The 26,003-nt window shown below is 38.2% G+C and overlaps 1 protein-coding gene across 1 annotated transcript in view; it reads left to right on the plus strand.

Moving 5' to 3' along the window:
- The window catches only part of KCNK5 (potassium two pore domain channel subfamily K member 5), a 35,128-nt gene extending 9,539 nt beyond the window's left edge, over positions 1 to 25,589 (plus strand). Inside the window, exons 2-5 of the mRNA XM_027641627.1 lie at positions 16,783 to 16,894; positions 18,137 to 18,303; positions 19,404 to 19,572; positions 20,408 to 25,589. Of these exons, the coding sequence (XP_027497428.1) occupies positions 16,783 to 16,894; positions 18,137 to 18,303; positions 19,404 to 19,572; positions 20,408 to 21,222 (1,263 nt within the window). The 3' untranslated portion in view covers positions 21,223 to 25,589. The remainder of the gene's footprint in view (positions 1 to 16,782; positions 16,895 to 18,136; positions 18,304 to 19,403; positions 19,573 to 20,407) is intronic.
- The last annotated feature ends 414 nt before the right edge of the window (positions 25,590 to 26,003 follow it).

Consider the following 26,003-nt stretch of genomic DNA (forward strand, 5'->3'; position numbering starts at 1 on the left):
TTCAGTTGACTAAGCTTACTTTTTCACTTATTCAAAACCTCTTCTACAGATAATACACTATTGAAGAATTATTGAAGAAGTCTCTGCTCTGCTGTCTGTTAGTTGTTGGTTGGAAGCTCTTTTGGGGAAGAAAGCCCATTCTGTGTACTTAGTAGTATAGTGCTGAGTGTATTAAAATAGCAGAAGATTGTGTTCCAGTGCACATGGTTGTGTGAGTGGTTTTTATGTTATACTATTCCTGCAGAAATATGGTTTGTATGCTGACACAACTGTGTTTAAGAAATTTTTCAAAATTTCTTAATTAATTAAAATGTTTTAATTCATAGCCAGTTTGTAGCAGCAAACTAATGCTATTGCCAGTCTAATTCACTTCCCCAGAAGAAGAAACAAGATAGACTAGGCCAGCTATACTATTACAGGTCTGAGAGTGTGTAGATCAGACAGTTTCCTAGCGCACTTAGCTACTGATCGCAATTATTTCTAGCCTGCAGTAACTGTTTCTCTATGTTTGAAAACATTTGTTCAGAGCAGACTCCACTCTTTCCCCAGTCCTCCTCAAAGATCACTCGAGCTAATCTGGTGTTGAAGAGATTTATAGTAAGGAACATAAAAACATTTTGTTTCAGGTTAAGCCCTGGATAAAGCTAAATACATAGTAACAGAAATCTCAAAGCAAATAGTGTTTCTGTGGCAGATTTTTCCCTCTTGTTACACCTCTTAATATAAACCCATCACCTTGCTTTTCATACAAAGCATCCTGTACATATTGACATTGGAAGCCTGCCTTGCCTTGCCTCGCCTCCTCCTCCTGCTGCCTGATGGAACGGTACAGGGAAAGAGACTAAGTGTGGTTGAGGTTATGTAAAGTTTTTGGTTGATCCTGGAAACCTTGTTGTTTGTTTGGCTTAACAATATGAGTTAATAAAGGTACTACCATAAAGAGTTAATAGCTAACAGTGTGTCTTTTTCTTGATCCTGTTGTGTAGTTCAAAATTCTACTTGATTAAAAATGTTGTTATAAGTAGTACTCTGCTCCAACCAAGTCTGATCACTTTCATTTTTTTGATTTAATGCTGTTGGGACAAATAAGATTTTTATTCGAGCATATCTAAGCTCATTGGACTGTCAGATAAGTAACAGTTGCTTCACCAGGACCTGCCTTTTTTTTTTTTTTTTACTTGTTTTTCCTTAAGATAGGTTGTTAAATAGGAAATGAAATGTGTGACTCTACTAGCACACTTTGGCAGCAGCTTCTAGCTTGTCTTCAGAGGAGCAAGACCTTTAAAGTCATATTGAAATCCAGGGCGAAAGTGCTTGTGAAACCAAGAGTCTACAACATTTCCTAATGCCTAAGAAACAAACAGTTTTTAGATTGTTCTAAAACAGTGACTTTCTGTAAATTTCTTAATCTGGAGCGTATTTTAATGCATGACTATAAATGGGAGAGAGTGCAGTATGCTTCTTAATGCAATGTTACTTTATGCTACTATTCATTCACTGAGTTGAAAAGCTTATTTAGGCCTCTGTAAGCAGAGCTGTCAAGCTTGGATCACCTGTGTTTTGACTTGTCCTAATTAACTATTCTTATGCACTGAAAGCAGGGTGGGAGCAGGGGAAGCTTCATTTTAGACACGGCTTCCTCATCTACTTCTCTTGTGTAGTATCAACGCTTTTCTGTCCAACCCCCTCCAACTAGTAAATTCATCTCAATAAACTGTTTTTATTGACAATGGGATTGTGTTGGTTCCATCTAAATCTGCTTAAATCAATTGCAACTAAACTGAAATATATTATTTTGGAAACTCAGTCTGCTGCATGGGTTACGCTCTGCTTATGCAATCGGTACCACCTCTGTTGCAAGAGTCTCATGCAAACACTGTCTGGTTTTAACCCTGCCTAACACAGGTCACCAGCTGGTGTGAGGGCTTGATTAAACTCTTGACTCTTCTGCTTCCACTTTCTTATCTCTGAAATGGGGGCAACAGCATTTTCCAAAGACCTTTTAAAGGGGAGTTGGCTACATTAGTCACTGTGTATGTATTCAGATAGGAAGGAAGTCTAATCTGCTATTATAGATTATTCCAATGCCTTAATTTCAGCTGATGCAACACAAAAGTTATTGAAATACTTTTTCTTTTTCTCCATCCAAGGCAAAGTGTGTTATAAGCATATTGGCACAGAAGTCCTTAAAATTAAGCTGTAGCTATGAAACAGTCTAATAGGTTTTATTTCTGAATGAGAATAATTGGAGGCTAATGAAAAGTTGGGACACTCAGCATCTGCAGAACAGCTGCAGTTCTCATGCAGCAGTAACCTTTAGTTAATTTGTCTTCAAAACATGTCTATGTGGAACTTGGGAAAGTGAAAAGGAAACGGTTCTATTATTGTATTAATCAGAATAGCAAGGGAATGCTGAATATGCTTTTCATCAAAATAGTTTATTAACTAGTTCATAAAACTGGAATCTAGTCCTGAAATTAATAGGGGAAAAATCTATATCAACTTAAATTCTCTAGTCATGATCTGTCAAAAAGCCAGATGCCTCTTCAAAACAGTTGGTATTTACACCCATTGCACATAAATAGAAAGGAGAAATAAAGTGGAGCAGCATTGCAGCATTAGTTGATTCAAGCAGAGGATCTGCAAGTATCATTAGTAGGTAAGCTTCAGCATTCAATTCTGCAATGAAAAAGTAGTTCCAGTTAACTTATTTGCTGAATTATGAGTTTAACTTATTATTTAACTCTGCAGAAAGCTACAAAAAGGAAATAACCTTGTTGATCTCTTTCCATTAATATCCCTCACATTGTTTGTCCTATGAATTATGACCTATAGGAAAATTAACTGTCCATGCTATACATCATACACAAGCAGGGCTTAAACAGTGCATGCTGTAAAAATATTGACATGCCTCCAAGAGGTTAATTTCCCTACAGATTAGAACTTTTTTTCCAGAGGAAACAGTAACACCTATTTGTTCTGCAGAATAGAAATTGTTCAAATTATTTTTTAATGGACTCTTACCACATAAATCTGCTTGACTTTGTGTTTCATTCTAATAGAAGTTATTCCAAAACTTGAGGTGTTATTGCAGAATTAATTAATTCTCTCCACAATAGTTTACCCCTACTCTTCTTTTTTTACAAATGTGATCTTGGAGGTCACTAATCAAGCACGCTGTTAGCTAGGGTTGGTACAGAGGGAAAGCTTTAATCATTCAATTGTAATGGTTCAATTTGCCAAAACCCCTCAAAATTCATCATGTAGCAGCTTACAATTAACTGCTCAGTTTCTGGTCAAACAATAGCTTTAAGTTCTCTTAAGGGCCTGGTTACATGTATGATTTCAGGATATAGAAAGAGCAACAAATATTTCCAAAGACCTGACTATTCACAGTTTTTCTGTCAAGTCACGTGAGTAATGCTGGCTTGACCTCAAACTTCTCTTAGTGAAGAAGAAGGGGCACGTGCTTGCAACCCTGTTAGGGCTGACCATCCTTCTGTGGCTTTATTCTTGAATTTACTGGGTGAAAAAGGAAGTTTCAAACTTGGGGCATTCTTTTCAGGAAAGGTAGTTTGGGAAAGCAATGGGGAGTTTCCATGAGGATGGAGAAAAATGCAAAACACAGAACTTATTGCAGACCATGAAATCAATAAGCATTATCCAAATCACGTCTGGGCAGAGTACAGCAGGTTTCCACAAACACACATGTACACAATGTGAGGACTTTTTAGAAAACACATATGTGTGTTTTGACTGAAAATGTCTTAAACTGCCTATTTTTAAAACACTGTTTTGTAAAATAGAGGCTTATGATAGAAAACTGTAAAGATAAATGTAACTCTTGCTTTGCTTGTTACAAAACAAAAGAACAAGTGGTTTGGATTGGAAGGGACCTTAAAGATCATTTAGTTCCAACCCCCCTGACATGGACAGGGACACCTTCCACTACACCAGGTTGCTCAGATTAGCGTTCTCTTTCCATAGCTCTTATGTTATGTCTGTAGCTGTAGACATAACACCCATCTGTAAACCTTCAGTAGAATAGCACTTTGTACAAGTAAGGAGTGCAAATTATCATTACAAAATCACTAATCTTGATTTGTACTTCTTTTAAATGAAGCCTTAAGATAATGCTTCACAAAGTCAGTAGGGAAATGTGTCCACTTTGTAGAACCACTCATATACTCAGTAAAGGAAATTATATGTATCCTGTATTGCTCAAACCTTATTTAAAGGCCTTTTAAAACTTGTTAGAAGTCTGTCAGGAAGAAGTATAAATCAAGCTGGTGCTGCAAAAGTGTTGGTGTTCTATTTATCAGTAGAATTGTTTCTTTCCAAGTAATCTGTTTTACTCTTTACCATTTATCTCTTGCATACTCTGCATCATGTTCATTCTTGAGGAAGAGCTCCTCCATGACTTTGAATGGAGCCACAGAAAATGGAGAAAGTGTTTGCCCTTTCTCACTACATCTGTCTGAAGAACTCCTCTCTTACTAAGAGGATTTTACTGTAGGACAAAAATATGCTCCCCAGTGCATTATAATAGTAATAAGAGTTTGAGATCCAAAATCTTATCTTTAGCACCACATTGCAGAAATATTTACATTAGTTAAACCAATCACTGTTAATCTGGATCTTGATTTAGGCAGGGAGGTTCCATATACACTACCATGCAGAATGCTTTGACTAACAATTACTGCGTAGTTGAGAACCTGATTTAATTTGCATCTTAATTTCACTCATACTTTTTTTTTTAATGTTTTGTTTATTCTTATACCAAACTCGATTTTAGTTTAAATTACTTTTATTTGTGATCTGGCGCTCTAGTTTCTGATACAGTGCAAAAGAGAGCAATGCTATCTTCTCTCACTCTTTATTTATTTTTGCAGTATAAATTGCTTATCTTTCTTCTCTAAATAAAATTGATGACAAAACCTATATTGCTCTCAAGGGCAATGAGGCCCAGTTTCAAGATGCAGAAGTTCTGGAACTCTCCTCTTATTTCAGGTTAACTGAAGGAGAGATTGTGTTCATATCACAGACTGAAGTAGGAAATTAAAGAAACTAGATAACTTTTAAACTGTATTTTGCTAGTCTGCTCTCGTCAAAGGATGTATTTGAACTAAGTCAGATGGTCCTCTTCTATGGGCAGGCACTTTGTTGTTAAATCAACAGCAAGAATTTCCTGTAACCCTTTCCTGGAACTACTGTTTTTCTATTAATTTTCAGATATTGCAGAAGTTGGGAAGCTAGGAGGGTTAAGTTTGATCCCCACCCATTTGTTTGTCCCACAGAAAGTAATCCACTAGTTCTGTCATTGGGAATTATTTCCCAGGATATTTTCTATTGACTTTAAAGCTCTCAGCCTTTGTTCTCCATGCCAAGTACACAAAAAAAAAAAGTGCACTTGCATCTTGAGAAGCATCATGTCCTCAGGAATGCTCTCTTGATAAGGTTTATTACTCAGCTGTATCTTTCCATGTAAAACTCAACAATACATTTTGTGAAGCCTGTGTTCACCTTGGAGGAAATGAAAACGTGGTGGTACTAGTGACTAGTGCTGATTGAGCAGGTAATCTTGCAGTACATTAATGCAATACTAAGACACTGTTTCTCTAAGTAGAAGCAACCCTAAGGACTTGCTGTAGCAAGTGATCAGCATTTACATCTATATGAATTACTAAAATGTTCAGCACATGAATGTCTGGTTTTAATTGGGAGGGCGTGGAGTGTGTGCAGGGGAAAGTGAGGGAGAAAAATATTCAATATATTGAATGCCGGCACTGTTGAATCCCCAAGATTTTTATCCTCAAGTTGTATGTATCCTGTTTCATCCTGCTCAAGCTTTGTCTAATTTTGATCATCTTTCTAACAGGGAATAGCTGGCAGAATTATTTACCTTCTCTGTTTCCAAAAAATAACGTGGAATTAATTTGTCAGTAAACTCACCAATTGTTTCCACTGGACTGTGTCCTGAAGCCTCCATTCTCATAAATATTAGGCATAATTAAATTTTTATGAGTCTTTCAGGTTCAAGCAAGTATAAAGATGGTTCTTTACATCTCTTCTAAATTAATGATTTATTGCATGGCCTTCAGATAACAAGCTAAAACCAAGGTAGAGCATGTATTTTCTAATTTGCATGTAAAAACCTTTCCCCTCTTCTTGTCTCTGTCTGATAAGACCTATTTCTGGATAATAAATTGAGATTGTGTTTGCAGAGTATGATTTGTGCTGCCCCATATGGGTTAATTAACAGATTGCCTTTCTAAAGGATCACTTAGTCTGGTTAAATTATAATCAAAAAACAAGAAAAGAGATGAGCACTTAAAAGTATGAAATTGCAAATGTTTCTGTCTGTGACAAATGCATGTTCTCTACCCTTATTCATTTTGCCAACTAGGAAGCATATAGAGTAAGAGAACACAGAGGCAAGAAGATAGGCTTGTGCCTGTAGCGCTGTCTTTAGTGAGACTGTCCTTTCATGTTAAATCCATTATTTCCTCTCTTCCTTGGGTTGTGAGTGACAGCAGTTATGGATTAATTAAGCTCAGTGCTTGGTCCCTGTTACAAATTTATCATTTTAGCATTGTTCCCACGCACACATCGCACTTGCAAAAGGGTGAAACAAAACTCAGGAGAAAAAAACCTGAAATGCCCAGACTTAGATTTAAGATGTCATTCCGTTCCTTTCGAGACTCCGTCCGCTGAAGAACTTTCTAAATTGTTTAACATGTGTGATTTGTGGTGTGTTAAAATAGTGATGCCAGAGAGAGGGTGAAAAAGTGCTATCATCACTGCTTGGGAGAAGGCGGGGGACAACTCTTTTCCACTTGGTGTAACAGTTAAAAAGAAGGTCTCTTTTTCAAAGTCAGGACAGATTTTTAAGCCACTAGCCCAATAAAGATAGGGAGCTGTGACAGTATTTATTTACAATAGAATTCCATCCAAACACAAGTGCTTTTGAAAAAGTTCACCCACACACATTTTTGGAAGGTCATGGAGTCTGTACGCAGTAGTACACTGTGGTGGGTTGACCCTGGCTGGGTGCCAGGCACCCACCAAAGCTGCTCTATTGCTCCCCTCTGCAACTGGACAGGGGAGAGAAAATATAGCAAAATTTCATGAGTTAAGGACAGGGAGAGATCACTTACTAAGTACCATCAAGGGCAAAACACGCTCAACTTGGGGATATTAATTAAATTTATTATTACATGTTAAAAACACCTTCCCTCTACCGTTCCCTCCTTCCCAGGTTCTACCCCCTCCCCCCAGCGGTGCAGGGAGACAGGGAATGGGGGTTACGATCAGTTCATCTCAGATTGTTTTTGCTGCTGCTCAGGGAGAGGAGTTCTTCCCCTGCTCCAGCGTGGGGTGCCTCCTATGGGAGATAGTCCTGCATGAAATTCTCCAACGTGAGTCCATCCCACAGGCAGCAGTTCTTCATGATTGTTCCAGTTTGGGCCAGTTTTCCACAGGGTGCAGTACTTCGAGCACAGCCTGCTCCAGTGTGGGGCCCCCACAGGGCCACAGATCCTACCAGGAAAGCTGCTGTAGCATGGGCTCCTCTCTCCATGGGTACTCTGGTCCCTGTCAGGAGGCTGCTCCACCATAAGCTTCCCATGGGTTCACAGTCTCTTTTCATGCATCCACGTGCTCCGGCGTGGGGTCCTGCACAGGCTGCAGGTGGATCTCTGCTCTAGCACTGACTGCTATGAGCTGCAGGGGCACAGCTGCTTCACCATGGTCTGCATCATGAGCTGCAGGGGAACCTCTGGAGCACCTTCTCCTTCTCCTTGTCCACTGAATTTTATATTTACATACTTGGTTCCTCTCACATATTTTCACTCCTTTCTTTTTTGGCCACAATTAGCTCTGTGCAATAACTTTTTTTCCCTTAAATATATTCTCACAAAGGCATTACCACCATTGGCTCAGCCTTGGCCAGTGGGGGGTTCATTCTGGAGCTGGCTGGCATTGGATCTATCAGACATGGGGTAAGCTTCTAGCAGCTTCTCAAAGAAGCCACCACTGTAGCCCCTCTCTTTACCAATACCTGGCCACACAAACCCAATACATACGCTAACCCATAGCAAGGATGTTGTTGTTTAAATCCTTTTTGTGCATGCAGGTTATTCTGGGATTGGGTAGTGTGAATTTTAAAAAGAACAGCTAACCTAATAGAACTTCAGGTTCAAATAGGAATTCGTTGGCTTATCCAACAAAGTCTTTTACAGAGATATCTTGGAGCTTATGTTGAGCAGTTCCAGTTTGCTTAGGGATATGTTAGTGTTCTTTCTCAATTCTGAGCACCTAAATAAACCTCAGATGAAGCCGCCTCAGAATTATACTAAATAGTGAATATTTTAAAGTGTAAAAGTGTCTGTGTAGGATTAAGATGTGAATGTTTTCTAGGCCCTCTTCAAATTCAGTCATGTCCTTTGAAGGATGTACACATGATTTTCTTTACAGCACAGTAAGGTAATTATTTAGTCAAGAGTATTTTCCATCTGCTGAAGACCACTTCTGTGTATCTCTGTGTTTGGTAGTATCTTGTCTTAAGTGTGTTTGGTGCTGTGATCTTCAGGTGTTCTTACTAGACAGCCTGTTCTGTGCTGGCTAATCAGTAAATTAAAAGGGATCTGGAGCTCTAATCTACAGTTTTCTACATAGCATGTACTTAATTACTTTCATTGGAATCTGGTTTCAAAGTCCAGTTTCCCACTCTGTGATTTCTCCATCTAATAAAACTAATAAGGCTGCTTAAAAAAAAAAAAAGTGCTAGGCACATCGAAGTCTAGGAACAGGAATTTCCCCATTACTTAAAAAAAAAAAAAATAATTGAGAAATCAAGACCAAGAAACACGTAAAAATCCCTTATTGGATTATTGGGTATTTTTTACAACCCTGATTGCTGTGTTCTACATTAACAGCCACAAATGATGTCTGGTTTTCTGTCCTGTTATATCACAAAACTATGCAAAGTGAAAACCAGGCATGTATTTACATGCATTCCTTAAATATCAGGCTTAGATGCAGGGACAGATTTGTATGAAGTGGCATGTGCTGGAGGCTCAATTAGGTAAGAAAAATTAGGTTAGGTGGAGGTCCAAGTTGCTCACAGACCAAAGTGAAGCATAATGAAGGGGAAGCAATAGAGTGCCTTGGTTCTGTAATTCATTTATGCATTGAGAAGCACTGTTGCATGAAGAGAATGAAACACTAAGAAGTTGGATGGGTAAATGAAGATAGCAAGATTAGCTAAGCTTTCTCTGCAGAGCAAGTTCAGTCTTGTTTTATAATCTTTTGGATAAAGTGTGGTATATACAGTGCATTTGACCTCTACATATACCTTTCTTATTTTGCATGCTATAAGATACTAGTGGATCATTTAAAGTCACTTAGCAAATTTAAATAACTTTTATAATTCCTTGATTAAAAAAAAAACCCAAACAAACAGGAAACACTAGTAGGTTGAAGCAGTTAAAAAAAAGAGTGAGGGAGACCTTCTTTAAGTTATCCTTTTTCCAAAGAGTGTGGAAAAGTGACAAGATAACATTCTATTTGCTGTATCAGTAGGAACCATCTCATTCTGGATTAAATCTTGCTATTGCTGGAAAAAACATCCCATGATGTATGTGAATCCTTATTTTGCCAGGATTTTCTTTCCCCAAGTGGGAATTTTCAAAAGTTTGCTCTTTGATAGGAACTGTGTTTTGAGACTAAACTATTGATTGAAAAATGCAAAATATGTATTTACTTGCTATAGCAGTTGCACTGCATTTATAAAGTGGTTGGTTATGACAGCAATGGGAAAACTTGTACCCTACTATTTGTAGTTGATCTATGTAGGAATGTAAACACAGGGACTAACACTTGCTTTCCAGGGTTTGTTTTTAATTTTTCTATTTCAATTCAAAGATAAGGGAGAAGGAATCATGTATACTCATGTTGATCTTCAGCTTTTTGGGTAATCTTCATGTATGCTTTTGGTTATGTTTGTTATTTACATCTGTCAACACCAAACATGAAGCTTGAGGACTTTTTATTCTTTTAGAAGTGAAAGTTAACGTTATTCCCTCAATTACCACTTCTTATTTTTTACTTCAGTTTCAACTTTGGCCTTGTGGTGGGTGGCTACTAGCCATGACCCCATTGTGCTGTTAGAAATAAGCTGTTTCTGCCTAGGATTTTGTTTGTTAAAACAAACTATACATAAGTTCTAGGATTATCAAGTCTTGCAGAACCTAACAACTCTTAGTATAGGCCAGCTGGGGATTCACTTGATCTGGAATCAGACTTATGTAGTCAACTGCTGTCCTCCTCACTTAATGTGGATTTTATTAATTCCCTCCATCCTTCTCTCATGCAGGTGCTGCTGACTCATATCCTGCACCTCTTGCCCCAACCACCTTCCAACTCAACTCTCTGTGTAGGTCAGTAAAGGACAGTAAAACTTTCACAGGTTAGCAAGACACAAGGGTGTTGCCTGTCAGACCGAGACAATGTGGTTCACTTGTCTTATTTTTCTTTCTCAAAAAAGGTCGCAAACCATTCCCCAGAGAAGTGGAGTAGGAAATCCAGGACTCAGCTAAAAGACTTCTTTTTACATCTGGCATGGTTCTTGTCCTGACAAACATGAAATTCAGGCTGTGAACACAGATAATGCTGAGAGGGAAATGAAAGGTCAGCTATCCTAAGTCCTGCTGGTTTACATAGTCCTGTAGACTGTCAAGTGGCTGAGGCAGCCTCAAAGGCTTGTTCTCTTGGCCCTGTGTGCTGGCCCTGGTCATATGCCAGTGTGATTCAGTCAATTGGGAACTCCTGAGTCCAAGTGAGCAGTCAGGATAAGTCTATCATTACACTAGAGATGGGAGTGAAAAAAAAGATGGCAGGAACCAGAACTGTGTGTTTTTCTGGTGACTGAGCTGATTGGTAGGGGAGGATAGTTACTACCATCCTTTCCTGAGAACTCTTGCCTTGAGCAGATTACATACTAAATGTGCCAGGTGACAAGGGGCTGGCAAAAGAATGCAAGTCCAAATAGGGTGCTGCTGTTTTGTATTGTGGATTCTGGGGGGTTTTATATTCTAATCCCTAAAGATTTTTCTTTTTTCCTCTCCAAGGAGCGATAAGCTTCCATTTCTCTGTGCACAGACACGTGTATAGCAGCCGTCCTAAAGATGACATTGGAATAGCTGATCTTTCTGCTGCCTTGATGAAATCATTTAACCGTTATGTGTATTCTCTTGACTTCCTGCAACTCTGCCACGTTGTGTTTCTGGCTACCAAAGTGAGCATCGTGGCATAGCAAGGTTTTCTTAGCAATACTGCATCTGTCTTTGGAATTTAGGTTGAAAAAAAAGGCTTTGAAGAACTCAAACAGGAAATTTTAATAAAACATGACACATATAGACCTCATATATCTTGACATGAAAAGTTATTGGGGGGAAAAAGCTTTTTACTCATTGGTAAAACCATTAGTTGCATAGTTGGCTTTGCTTTCCCCTTCCTTACTCAAACTCCAAGCTGCCAAGATATTTCAAGGAGGAAAATAAATTCTCTGATGGGCAGTATCTTCCATTCAGCTGGGACACATCATGGTGCAGAGTGAAAGCCAGTTGCCTTCCATATCTATGTTTTTTGTTTGTTTGTTTTCTCTTTCTTTGACTACAACTCAAAACAATAGATTATGGCATTTAGTATTATATTAAATATATAATTTGTTGCTTAACAACTAGACATACAAACTTACTCCATAGATGAGCTATGACAACTGTCAGGCAGGATTAATATATTCCTAGTTTGACTGAATCTATTACTTGATCTAGCTATAAAGTACTAATAAATTCAGACTTTGCCTGTGAAATAGCTTCTGCTCCTTTGAATATGTAAGCAGACGTCAAAGTGCAATATGCCAACAGGGCAGGAAATTTCTGGCCACTAAATTTCTGTGCTGCATGTCTGCATAATGAGTCTGAGAAAGTTGTTCTGTCAGTCGAACTGTGACCACCCACTGACTGTTTTCCTTCAAAAGGGGTACTGATTGAGGGGATTTCTTTTCTCTTTATGTGTATGTAATCAATCCTGAAACAATATATTATCTAGGTAAGCAGAACTTTTTAATGTGTATCTGACCTGGCAGTCTTAACATGTGACTCAAGTTTTTTATTACTGGAAAGATAAGTATTAGCGATTAAATATGTTTTGATTGCATTTAAAAATATGATTATTATAAACTGCTAACTGCTACTGTAACTTCAGGCTGGAGCCAAAAGAACTAGGTAACTGCAGAAATCCATGTGGGACAAGTAAAAGGCTGTGCAATTTGCATGGCATGGATTTTAATTGTTTATGTATTTTTAAACAACATAAACTGTTCATACAGCTGCTTGTACCACTTCACCTATCTGTTTTGCCCTGCTGCTACTAGATTTGGTTAAAACTGAAATCTACTTAAAGACGAACAGCAGTGTATGACTTTCATCTGATAGTATAAATTTAAACTTTTTTACCCTGGACAATTTTATTATGATTGGCTAAGTTGTCACTGTTGTATGTACCCGTGATTAGATAACTACTGCCTGGTTTCTTCAAACTGTATAAAAGATTTAGGTGTTAATGTGAAAAGAGATTGCTGCTGAAGTTTTTATTCCTTACAGGAAAGTCTCTAAAGGACTTGGTAGATTTGCAATTCCAAGTGGTTTTCTGCACATTAAATCTTTACATCCTTGATAAAAGAACTTGAAAAAGAAGCAAAATTACTCTATGTTATTTCAGAGTCAGAACTGAGGACAAAGCCTGGGAATTCTGACAGGATGCATCAGTTATTGCTTTAATGGACTGTGCTTTTGGATGTAGCAGCCAGCTGTGATTGTCCATTACATGGTAATCTTGTTGAGGGTAAAATGAAAGCCACTGGTTCTGATTTCAGGCTTAATAGTTCAATTACATCTCCTTTCTTTACAGAGAAACAGCATTTCAAAAGAGAATTGTTGATACCACTGGGAGAATCTTAAAACTGCCATTAGACTTATATGTAAGATCTTTAGGGAATGCTTTGAATAACATGGGAGGCTTTATCCTCTTCAAAAGATACCTGTCACTGAACAATATCTGGTTATTCTTCCTGTATGTAACAGGGTGCCTGTGGGGCAGGATCTGTTGCTCTAGTTTATATAGAGCCTGTTTATTGTCTCATGTCTTTAGTCTGATGTATCTATCTGGCCATATGTATCCCAAAGTCCTTTGTCTTTCCTATTGCTTATTTTTATCAGACCCAGCTATTCCTTACTAAAACATCAAAGATTTCATGCCAAATATTACATTATTCCTGCTTGTTATGCAAAACCTATATCACAGCTTTCTCGCACTCCTTAACTCTTAGGATAAAATCACTAATGGTGTGTGACCTATATGAGTCAAGGCTTCTCCTTGCTATTTTCAAATTTGTTTTGAGAACTTTTCAGCTCTATTGTTACTCATACAGAGGGGATTCAAGTGGCATGTGCCCGAAGCATCTGAGGTAAATTCTTCTCCTTTGCTCAAGATAGAGGGGATTTAACAACTATTTCGTGTGAATTTGATCATCAAAAGGTTGATAAAAAAGTAAACAAACGTATTGGAGCAGTGCTGGAGGTTGTAGTGGGGAAGTACCTTGCAAATGGAGCATATTGTCTACTTGATTATATTAAAATTACATCCCCTTTTCTACTTGTGTTAATGTAATCAGAAGATGTAGTTGTTTCATATGTGTTAAATCTCTGTCTGCGATTACAAGTCTATTTAACTTTCAACAGTAACACCAGAGCCTCTAGAACTTTTTACCTTTCTTCCTTTGCCCAAATGCAGAATTGGAGTAGTGGGAGTGAGGGAGAAGAGTGGGTTTAATTCCTCTGAGGCGAAAGTCATTTAACAGAAAGTAAAGTCCTGCCTTTATCAGTATGAGCTGTCATGAGGCGAGATCTAAAGTTATGTATAAATTCTGAATTAGTAAACTATTTTCAACTTTTGCATTTGGGCATACTTGAGAAGATTTGCCAAGCAAAAAAACTCATGTTTGTTGTTCCGTTGTATAGTGTCCACTCACATTGTTTGTTGGAGCCAAAATATTTAATTATTTCAGTATGGGCAAAAGTTATGCTGCTTGGAAAGCAGCTACGTATTTCCCACTGCACCAAAGCTAACTAAGCATGTTTTGTGACTATCTTTGTTCCTCTGGCTGGGATGCATGTAGGGCATTGAGGCTTATTGCGGGCATAAAGTAACTTAAAAGACGGGACTATAGATCATAGATAATTGTGTGCTAATAGTCGATAGCTGCATGTAAATAGGGACAGGAAGAGGGTGGCAGCTTTGTCTGGAGAATTATCCGTGGTTCTCTATACAAACAGTTTGTATAACTTGGAGAGGTGTCCATCTCTCCCCCAAAATGTTAGCTGCCTGGGTGTGCAGGGCCGCTGAGTGCTGCTCAGTCCAACAGCTTCTTCCCCTCAGATCTGGGCCCCCTTCACACCTCCAAACCTCAGATGCTGGCAGATTTTAACACAACTGTGTGTACTGGGAAACTGAGCTCATTCGATCAGACCGAAGGTGGAGTAATGCGGTGAGATAATGGCCGTGTGACAATGGAAACAGATACTTCACTGTGTCTCTTATGAGATCAGTTGCTCTGTGAGAAAACAACAGCTGAAAAAAAAAAATCCAACTGCGCTTACGGAATGGAAAATGACTGGAGAACTGGTGTTTGGTATAACGTTTAGGCAGTGGAAGAAGTCAAGCCATCTTTTCGGGGATAATAGGTAACAGATTGTGTTTGTGAGGTATTTTGGATGTCATTTGGGACTTTTAGGAAGTTCATCTGCAGACCATAGCAGAAATGAGTGATGTTACTTTAATTGGTCTCTCTATTCAGATGAACTCTTGTGATCCACCGTAACTGCACAAATATATTTTTTTTTTTGGAAGGGGGGGTGGCATTGTATGTTTAGTTGCCTGCTCTCAACTTGCCTGTTTTAGAGCTACTTCTTATTTGTACTCCACTTTCTTATGATAAATGAGTGCCTTGGTGAGAACTCTCTCCTTTTCTATCCCGAGCCTGTAGGCTTTGGAAAGACACTGTATGCACTTTGAGTTTGCCAGGAGAAAAAAAATGTAGTTCTGTACCGTCGTTCACTTTCAATGCTTCTCCTTTTATCTTCTATAACAGCTTGTGTTTTGAAAGTGCATTTTTAATTACATTGTTTGCATCTTGTATATGCACAATACATTCATTCGAGGGTATTTTTCTTACAGTAGGAGGATGGTGATATGTAATAAGTCTGAAGAATAATTAAAACCTGTGTTAACTTGTGTATGTTTTCAGCAGTGATTGAACTTTGTGTTGAATCTCTGCTGGGTCCAAGATCAGATCTTAATCAAGTAGAAAGGAAGGAAGGGGTGAGGGGGAAGGAAGAGCTGGTTGTAGTTACATCTGTAAGTTCTTGCCAGTTTAAGATAAATGTCACCTGTCATGTTATTTTTTTTTTTTTAAAGTACATTGCCTCCAGATTTTTAGGTGTTTGCTCAAGATAGTTTTTGTGTATAACACTTACTGAGAGAGAAACAGGGAAAGTGCGATATTGTTATGAATCAACATTTGGAGGTATCTTCACCCCTCCTGTATATGGATGGAGCCTCAGAGTTCTGTTCAGTGTTTACACTGAAGGGAAAAAAGCAGAGTAACCCGGGAAGGCTTTGACTGCATCATGATGTGGCAGAGTAAAGATTTAAATAACTGGAGATTTCCAGGAGAGAATATGGTAAATCGTTTCTTTTCTTTTACCTCGGAGAGGTAGAAATGCATGCCAGAATCGTCCAGATGCATGGTTTGAATCTGAAACTTTCACTTTCTGCACTAAATAGTAATTGCTTTTTTATCAGTTCGTTTTCTACAGTGTAGTTTTGGAAAAGGGGGGGAAGCTGGTTCTTCCAAGTCCCTTTCTACAAAAGGTGAAGGCGGTTAAGCACTCTTGAGCACCTGAACTTGAGCACCTGAAGACCCGAGCAGCTGTTAAAAAATTGACTTGCAGAACCTGTGGAAATGCTAATGACCTCGCTTACTTCCCTGAAACATTATTAACGAGTGCTTTGCATTCATCATGGCGTACTGTATTCAGACGTGAGATGAGAAAAGGGTTGATTCAAGGACAATGATTGGAATCCTGTTGCATAACATGCTTTGAGAAGGTGTTAATTTCTCTGTCTTTGAGAAGTACGGTTTTACTGTTGGCTTGTAGGTGGTTTGACTTTGCCAGAGACAGCAGGTGAATTAACATGAATCGCACTAGCTTCGCCAAGGATTCTGTGACATCCTGCTCATACCCAGGTCAAGCTGAGGCATGTAACAAGTGTTTTGAAATGGATAGTAGTTCTGAAGATGTCCCTAATATTAAACCAAATTCAAGATCTGCACTGGAGGTTAAATGGTAGTTCAGTTTGGAAGAGTGTATTTGGTCTCTGGAAGACATCCATTTGGTTTAATCTGATAAATCAAGTAAAAGTTTATCTAATTAAAACTCTCTATTTAAATGTCAGAGCACTTGCATTACTTTTTCTTGTGTGAAGCAAGTTTTTAGTATTTCGTAAAATTATTTTTAGTGAATATACTAGGCTTGCCTTCACAAAAAACTTGATTATTTTTCAAAGTATGAACAAAGGGTGAAAACCTGAGAGGGACAAACATTTCTTTTTTAGGCTGCCAGCATTTTACAAGATTGACTGTAAACTGTTTCCTTACAGATTGTGTCAGATGCTGCTGGAGAGGGTGTTGCCATCACTGGGAACAATACTTTCAACAACTGGAATTGGCCTAACGCTGTGATCTTTGCTGCTACTGTAATCACTACAATCGGTAAGTATTTACCATGTCAACTTTCCTAACTGTTGCCTAAAGTACGAGTTCACCTGCAGGTTCATAGAAGGAAAAAATGAGGTTTTTGGCACTTTCTCCATAGGCATACAGAAAAGTGTGCCTTTCCAATAAGTAATGAATTTAAGGTGCTGTTGGGGGTGACTGGTGTCATTCCAGTTCCATTGATTCGTGCACTCAAATTTCCAAATCATAAAATCCCAAAACAAAAGCATAAAAGCATTCCATTAAACTAATGCCTAAAGCGAGTGCATATGAGGTTTTTGTACAGCAGTCCCATTACACAGATGCATGCTCTGATGCTACTGGATTATCAGTGTTCTTGACTTGCAGAACAATCTAGACTTAAAAGAAGGTGAAGCAGAACAACTGTTGTCTTTTAAATATCACTACTGATCTGTGCTTCTAAAACCCTCTGCACTTGAAGAATTCTTCCTTGCTATACCTACAATGCAAAAAAAAAAGAAAAAGAGGGAATGCAAAATAACCAGACAAGGCTAGATGAATACACAAATAGAAGTCATACTGTTAAATCATATGCAGTACTGGGGTTTTCTTTATTATTTGAAACTCACAATACCCAGCTTATAATATAACTTATGACAAAACGTTGAAGAATAACACACCTAAATAAGAAAGCTCTGGCAGAAGTTCAGATTTTAGAGCCTGAGTCTGTAATGCCCTTTTGGGTTCTGTGACCAGCAAAGAACTAAATTCAGTTGACATACCTTGCACTTCCTTGCTTTGGACTTAACTCACAAGCTCTTCCCCTGCCAAGGTACCAGGTGGTCACAAGTTAAATGTATAGTGGATCTTTCACATGGAAGCTAGCTTCAGACTGAATTTTGAATTTTTATTCTGTAAAATTGAATCAATCAAGTTTTTAACAGTGCTGCTTAAGGTTGGGAGATCATATTAGAAGTTTTAAGGTGAGGTTTATTTCATATTTATCCCATCTTGTCAAGAAAATGATGCACAAACTCTAGGAAACACTTGAAGTGCAGTAACCCTCTCAGCTTGCATTAATGGAATATATATTTGCTAGAGTAGAACTGGAAGACATCCAGACTCAGAAGATCAGCATCTGGAGTAAACTAAAGATCTTATAGGTGAAATAAAGAGTGTCTGATACAGCAGGAGCCCAGATAATGTTTTGTGCTTAGGTAGAATTGCCTTGAATTCTCTTCAACAAGAACAGACGGAGCACATACTTATCTCTTTTAGGTTATGGAAATGTTTCTCCAAAGACACCCTCTGGGCGTCTCTTCTGCATATTTTATGGGCTTTTTGGAGTTCCTCTCTGCTTGACGTGGATCAGTGCTCTGGGGAAGTTCTTTGGAGGACGTGCCAAGAGGCTGGGCCAGTTTCTGACGAAAAGAGGAGTGAGCCTGGTAAAGCTCTTAGTTGTTTACCCTTGAACTATGTATTTTTGATGCATGAATTAAGCTTACATTTCTTAAGTTACCTGCTCATCTTGTAAATGAACACTTGCACAAATATGAATTTTCCCAATTGGTGTTGAATAGAAATAACTGAAAGGGGGGTTGGGTCTGATGAGTTAGTTTTGCAAGAAGTTTTAGCAAATAAAGTCTCATAGAAACCTTTAGTACTAACTAAATGTATCGCCTTACATTAGAAACCTTTAGGACAAATGTAGGTGAGGCTTCATTTCACAGACATTTCAATCAAGCCCCTCAGGCACAGAAATAAGCTGTCCTGCTTTGTTCCCACCTGCCTGTATGCTAGCATGAGTACTTCCTGCTGTGCAGTGAGCCAACTGGAAAATAACAGTTTCGTTCTGAGTTACTGGCTTGTGGGTTTTTTGTTTGTGGCATTTTGTTGTTTTTTTGGTGGAGGTTTGTTTTTTTTTTTTTCCTCTCCCTCCTCCATTCTGAGTTCCCAGTTCTAACTCTACGCAGAAATGGGAGGCAATACATGGCCATAGTGCCTGGAGGACAGTGGGACTGGTTTGGGTCCTGGTTTTAGGAACAGAGCAAGAACTGAGAGGCAAATACAGGAAACAGTAGTGAAATGCATGTGTACGTGCAGGTTTGTACATGAGTGGCAAAGGGAAGGACGCAGAAGTAGGAGAGAAGCGTCTTAAAAACATTTCTGATCTTCTATATTTAAATGAATAAAAGGAAAGTTAGAGGTATTGACTGCTTTTTAGATTAGAGCACTATGTCCATATGCCATGCCTGTTTATAAAATGTCAGGGACTCCTTAAACTTTCCATGACTGTGAAAGAAAGCTATGAGGAAATAATCCTTTTTGAGCAAGTAGTTGTAAGAATAGGGAGTTCTACCTAAAGGAAAAAAAAAAAGAAGGTGTGTTTACTTCAGTCACTTTTAGTGACTTTTAATTATGGTAGCTAAATGGTTTGCACAAAAATCTGAAGTGTCTGGTACTGTCAGATAATTCTTGGTGCCACAGATGGGAAAAGAAAATTTTGAGATCTTTCACTGACTTTTTTTGTCTTTTTTCTTTACAGAGGAAAGCACAAATTACGTGCACAGCTATTTTCATTGTTTGGGGTGTCTTGGTCCATCTGGTTATTCCTCCATTTGTCTTTATGGTGACTGAAGGATGGAATTACATTGAAGGCCTCTATTTCTCGTTCATCACTATCACCACCATAGGATTTGGAGATTTTGTTGCTGGTCAGTAATTGTATTTTATGTAGTATATTATTACATGCATAGTGTGGCAATTCTGTTTGAAAACTCTAATTTGAAAAGATATTTTCTAAGCTTTTCCAGAACATTTTGCTGAATAGAACCTTCAATTACAGTTGGATACTGATCCAATGGGCTAGATCTGGCACTTCAGTCTTGGTGTAGATACCTAAGGCCTTTACTGGGCTAAGTCTGCAGCCAAATTCTAGAGTTTGTAAGTCTTTCAGGTGCCCCAGGTCTGTATGTCAGGCAAAGAGCTATCCTATCCAGCATGATAGTTATGCACCTTTGGATAGGATCCAGTATCCTAAGCAGGATGTGTAGGTACTGGGCAATGCAGCTGTCTAGAACTAGTCAATGGGAAATGCTGAGCATACTCGTGCCTCCCTCCTAAACCTTTTCTTTGTCTAAAATCCACTGCTTTGTCCAGGGCTTTGGAGGTGGTCCTTATAAGTGAAAATTTGAATCGTTTTCCCAAGGTAGGTACATATATACACACCACAGTGGCAGGGATAAGACTTGTAATTTTCAACCAGGAAAATGTTCACTTTTCTAGTTTATAAGGAAAGGATAAATATGCTGCCAGGGCTTTTTTGTTTGTCCAATGGTCAGAATACATGTGGCCAAGGGATGTGGGAGACATGGGATTAACTTTTTTGTTCAGAAAACTCTCAGATCCCCACTTGCTACCTCTCAGAGCAGTGTTCAAACAACTAGGCTCTATTAGTGTGGAAGGGAGTAATTCTCAGGGTCATAACTTCAAAGGTTTATCAGCTGTGAGTCTTCTTTAAGTATTGTTTTTGTTTTTACTTCCTTGTAGGTGTAAATCCAGATGCAAACTATCATGCCCTTTACAGATATTTTGTGGAGTTATGGATCTATCTGGGATTAGCTTGGCTTTCGCTCTTTGTTAACTGGAAGGTCAGTATGTTTGTGGAAGTCCACAAAGCAATCAAGAAACGGAGGAAAAAAAGAAAAGAGTCATTTGACAACCATCCTAGGTCTAAAAAACCCCTTCAAATGGGTACCTCAAAGGATGTCAATATTTTCAGCTTTCTTTCAAAGAAAGAAGAGACCTACAATGATCTTATAAAGCAAATTGGGAAGAAGGCCCTGAAAACAAACAATGACAAAATGATTATAGTCGAAAATGCCAAACAAATGAATGCTAGTATAGATGTTCAGGTGACTTACACAAAGACAGAGTCATTTGAGTATGATGAGGCTTCTCTGGACATTCAAAATGGTCATGCACTGAGACCCCTGCATGATAAACGTATTGGAGACAGCCCTTTAGAAGGAACCATGTTTGTAAACCAGCTGGACAGGATTAGTGAAGAAGAAGGCGAAGTGTGGGATTCCAGAGACTATCGACCCTTAATATTTGAGAATGCCAATATAACATTTGTAAATGAAGATGATGATGAAGAGGAAGATATCTCAGATGATGAGGAAACATCAAAATCCTCCATGGATGATAATCTTGCAGAGGAATCTGAAACTGCAAAAAAACTAGTAAAATTCCCATCCTCGGATGAATCTACCTTTACCAATAATGAGCTAGAACTTTCTGTGCCTTATGAACAACTGATGAATGAATATAATACAGTAAGCAATGTGAAGGCTGCCACGTGAATCTTGTTTGACAATGGTTTTTTGAAAGTGGTCAGTACATAAAGAACATATAGCAGAGCAAGGAGAAAAGGATCTTTTTACAGCTTCTCCTGTCTCTTTGAAAACAAAAGCAAGTCCCAAACTAAGAAACTCCAGCTTCCTTTTCCCATCATAAATTGGCTTCTGAGCCCATCAGCTTTGCTTTTCTGAAAAACTTGTAAAATAACAGTTGAATTTGGAGTCTCACTCCTTCTTGGGAGTTTATGGTTCTTGAACAACGTAGGAAAAAAAGACTGGTTAGTACACTGGACCTGCTCTGGGTTCATGCATTTCATTGAGGAATTGGTTTGGGAGTGTAACTATACTGTGGCACAGAGACTGTTTTGAGCATCAAATGTGTTCGGTTACTCCATTAACCTTTCACTTCTGAAAACCTGGACTTGAATCCTGCTTTGATCACAAATGAAATCAAAGGGGTTGCCTGGCCGTACTTAGGAAGAAACTTTAGATGGGGTAACAGTACACACAGATCTGAGCTGAGGTGCACTGGCAGACTGAGAAGGAAGCTTCTGAAACATCTGTCTAGAATATGTCAGTGCTTCTCGAATTACAGTGAATTCTAATTTCATAAATAAAATATTAAAATGAAAAATTCCAAAGGAATGGATTGAGAAGGAGCCCTCTAACAAGGAAGAATCACCCTCTAACAAGGAAGAATCATCTAGGAGGAAGCTTACCAATTGGGCTGCTGAACTGCACATCAGCCCCAGAACTGTTAGTGTTAGACTGGAAAACTTATTGATCAAAGCATGTATGAGCACAAGCAGGATGCAATGAACTTTTTTAATGTTGAAAGTGTCCTTCCACTGTCTATTTCCTAAAGGAAATACTTGAATGAACCTTATACAGTATCTATGTACAGGTGAAGTTTTATTGACACTGTTCGTATTAGGAAAAAATCACCTTGGGAGGCACAGATATTTTCTAAATGCCCTAGTGCCTGTCAGAAGGGATCTGTAGCACTGCTGCTGATCTGTGCAGTGTGTTAGTCAGTATTGTTGTTTGATGTTCCTCCCTGCCTTGGTACTTCAGACTAGACTTGAATGGGAGATGCTTTTTGAAACAGTTGATTACACTTCGCATCTTTGAGGGGTTTTTTAGAGTTCGACCTATGTGCATATACAATGGTTATTCTATCCCACTTTAAAGAAGGTTGAGCAATATCAAACCTTGGGCAAACTGAGATGTGATCAAGTGACTTCAGGCCATAAGGCACTTTTTTTTGAAAGGAACTTTGACTCTAAGCTTCTGAAAGTATTATCTTTTGACTTGGAGATGGGCTATTCATTAGGAGGAAATATGTCTGTTCATAGTGTTTATGCCCAAATTGTTTTGGCTCCAAAGAAAATTTTACCATGGTTTTATTTTTCTTTCTTTTTTCATATCTGTGCATTAACCCTGACAACTCTTCCAAATGAGGCTCTTGATTATATGTTGGCAAAAGGTACTGACTTTAGTTGTATCCAACATACTTGGAACAAAAAATAGCTAAGACCTTTGAACCTTAACATGTCATGTTCTGCTGTTCTGTTTAGAGTATTTAAGTCATTCCAGTATGTCCGAAATTTTCCAAAAATCAGTGAACAGTTAAAAGTTTTCTCATTCTCATTTTCAGTGTAATGCTGGCAGACTAACTTAGCTCTGTAAGAAAAAAGCCTATGGAATCTTGCAGTGCTAATCTTGAATTACTAGCTATTTCTAATAACTGCAAATGTTGTCTGCATCTGGCCTCTTCAACAGAAGAAGGAGGATATGTGGGAAACTGGCACTTTGGTTGGATAGTGTTTTGATGGGAGGTTTTGAAGTCATCTACTGAGAAATGAGGGACTGTCATTAATAGTCTTTTTTTTTTTTTCCTGGAATTTTCCACATATATGACATTTTTTTAAATAGAAAAGTGAACACAAGGCTAGGGCCAACTCTGTTATACTACAAAAATGTGGGATCAACATAATTGGATGTGGTAGTTAATCTGTAATTTATGATAGTATTGCTGAAGAGAGAATTCTCTTTTGAAATCAAATTTTATTGTATTAATGCAATTTGGAGCAGGGGTGCTTGGATGTATTTACTTGTATCTGACAAGAAAGAGGGGAGGCCATATCAAGAAGATTCTTATTTACTTCTGATAAGTTACCTTCATCCTCACTGTTTTAAAATGACTCCAAGCCCTTCAAGTATTTGTATATATCTGAAGGGTTGTGGTTGACAGCTATACCTTGTAACTGTAAGAAATGGTAGGTAAGACTACGTGTATGATGCACAGAATGCTTGTGTAGCAAGTCTAGCCTTCTCTTTTTTTTTCATATTTTTTGTTTTAAAAAGTGCATATTAACTTAAAAGGATATGAGAAAGCACTCCATATAACCTTTGCTGTCCTCCAGCTCGTCTTCCATTATTGATGCAAAGATTAAAGTTTTAGTAACAATTAGAAAGCTACAGGACAATGAGGAGAGAAAAGACTTGCTGAAAGTGTGTGAAATGGAAAAACATAGTCCAATCTTCATTTAAAAAAAAAAAAAAAAAAGAAAAAATTCTCTTTAATACAGAAATAATACAACCCAGACACTTGGCTGGGCTACTTTCATTGGGAGGGGATGTTGCACACTGGAACCCAGACCGTTCTCCATAGCGAAGTGCACTTGTACGCCAGAGCTGAGAATAGATGGGATCTGTTTCATATTATCAAGCTAGATGTGGCTCTCTGGCCTTTCCCAGTGTAGTCAGCATAGACTATAAGTCAGCATAATAAGTACCATGGGATTTAAAGTAATAGTTCAAATTTATTAAAACAAAGTACAATATTCCCACTTTTTCGGGGAAACATGATCACACCTCACAAAACTGTTCTCAAGATATCCCACCATGTGCCTTAATGTAATCGTAACATTGGGAAAAAAATCCCTCTTTACACAGGGGCCAACACAATTGGTCTCATTAAGCCCTACTTGTTTCAGTGTTTTGGAGGGGTTTAGTTGGTGCATAGCTTTCACACTGGCTCTCTCCAAAAGTTGAACCATTCCCAGGGATTTTAAAATTATGGTGCCATCTCAGAACTGCCAAAGCGCTAAGCAAAAGACAGCTTTTTACCTGCCTGTCTTCCATGTCTTGAGAAAAGCAGCTGCCTGGGGGATCTAAGTTAATGTCTTTCTGCCTTCAGATTAACGTGTAGTGACTTGAAGGGGTGTCCAGCCTGGGTTTTGATCTAATCAGCCTCAAAAGTGCCTCTGAGTGAATTCCTAGTGCTACTTGGTTATGTCTTGTAATTATTTCAATTATTTGGTCAATCTGGAAGGATTTTCTTTGGATGTCAATTATGATTTCATTTGGCTAACTAATAATATTAACACTTTTCTTGATGCTGTGGAGTTAGCTTTACAGGTGAAACAGGTCTCTCCTGGAAAGAGAGGAAAGGGGGATTTTTAAAAAAAAAGAGAACAAACTTAAAAGCATGTGTAAGGAAGGGATGAATGACAGTGGAAACTCTTCTTTTCTGCCTGTTGCCTACAAGTAGGTTGTATTTCCAGTCACATCATGTGAAAGATGGATCCACTTACTAATTTTGCAAAGATGAGCCAGTAATTTAAATTTATTTTTTTTCAAAAATTAAAAAATCCTGAAATGTGACCACAGAAGTCTGTTCTTACAAAAGACCTTTTAAGTGCTATAGACTGCGTGACCCCATCCTTCATGACATCATTGTGACGCCTCTTGGTTTTGTATTGTGTTATTGAAGCCTCTTTTTACCGGAACGGCATCGTTTTCAGATACCTGTCTTGCATCAGGCAATCTTAACACATCTGATACACTGGTACGAAATCACTGGGGAAATACAAAATTGGAGTGTTAAATTTTTCTGAACTAATGATTCGTGAATCTGTTGCTGGCAATGGATATCACAAAGCATGCAGAAGTAAAAACAGACTGATAACAGATCCATGGTGACACATTTGTATATGTTGGGATTTTATATTTCCTCCAGTTGACCTGGGAGAGTGTGGAGAGACAGACAAGCACCAATGATGAGGAGAGCAAAAAGCAATATACAAGTCTGTTGACCTAAACAAAAGAACTCTGTTTTAGACTTGTAATTTTTGTGCCTTGTCGGATTCATTCCATTTGTGATGGACTTAACTTTTAAAAATCAGCTTGTCTTTCATATGGCTTTTGAAGTTTGTACAGTTCTGACTCTTATCACTCCATAATATGCCTGTCTGTCTGTTCTTTGTTGCTGATTGTCACTGGAATCACACTGTATGTAAATATTTGCTAAGTCTTTGTAAAATGTAATTTATTTTAATATTTTGCAATAAAAATTTTACAATTTATCCTCTGTGTCATGAGAAGAATGATAATCAAGATTTCTTTTTACAACTACCTGCACTTGTAATCCACCTCACAAATGAGACTGGTCCTGGTCCAAAGAGCTGGAAGATAAGGAGCCAAAAAAGCAAGTTGTTTTATGCAAGCAGATGTCTGAACTTATATGGGGTATCGATGACTTCAGTTCAATGGCATCTGGTCTTCAATTAGATACAGCATAGCAAAATATTATTCAATGTGGATTTTGGACAGCTGTTAAAAGATAAAACGAAGTTTATTTTAGGGGCTGTGTTTTATCGGGGGGGCTACTTGTAAAGAAGATGCACTGAGATGGGAAGTGTTAAAGTTAATCAATATTGCAATAAAATAAAATGGACATTTATAGCTGTGGTCTGAATCTTAGGCTAGAGCTATTAAAA

The sequence above is a fragment of the Corapipo altera genome, unplaced genomic scaffold (assembly GCF_003945725.1).
Source record: "Corapipo altera isolate COAL_440 unplaced genomic scaffold, ASM394572v1 48b, whole genome shotgun sequence".
Classification (NCBI taxonomy): domain Eukaryota; kingdom Metazoa; phylum Chordata; class Aves; order Passeriformes; family Pipridae; genus Corapipo; species Corapipo altera.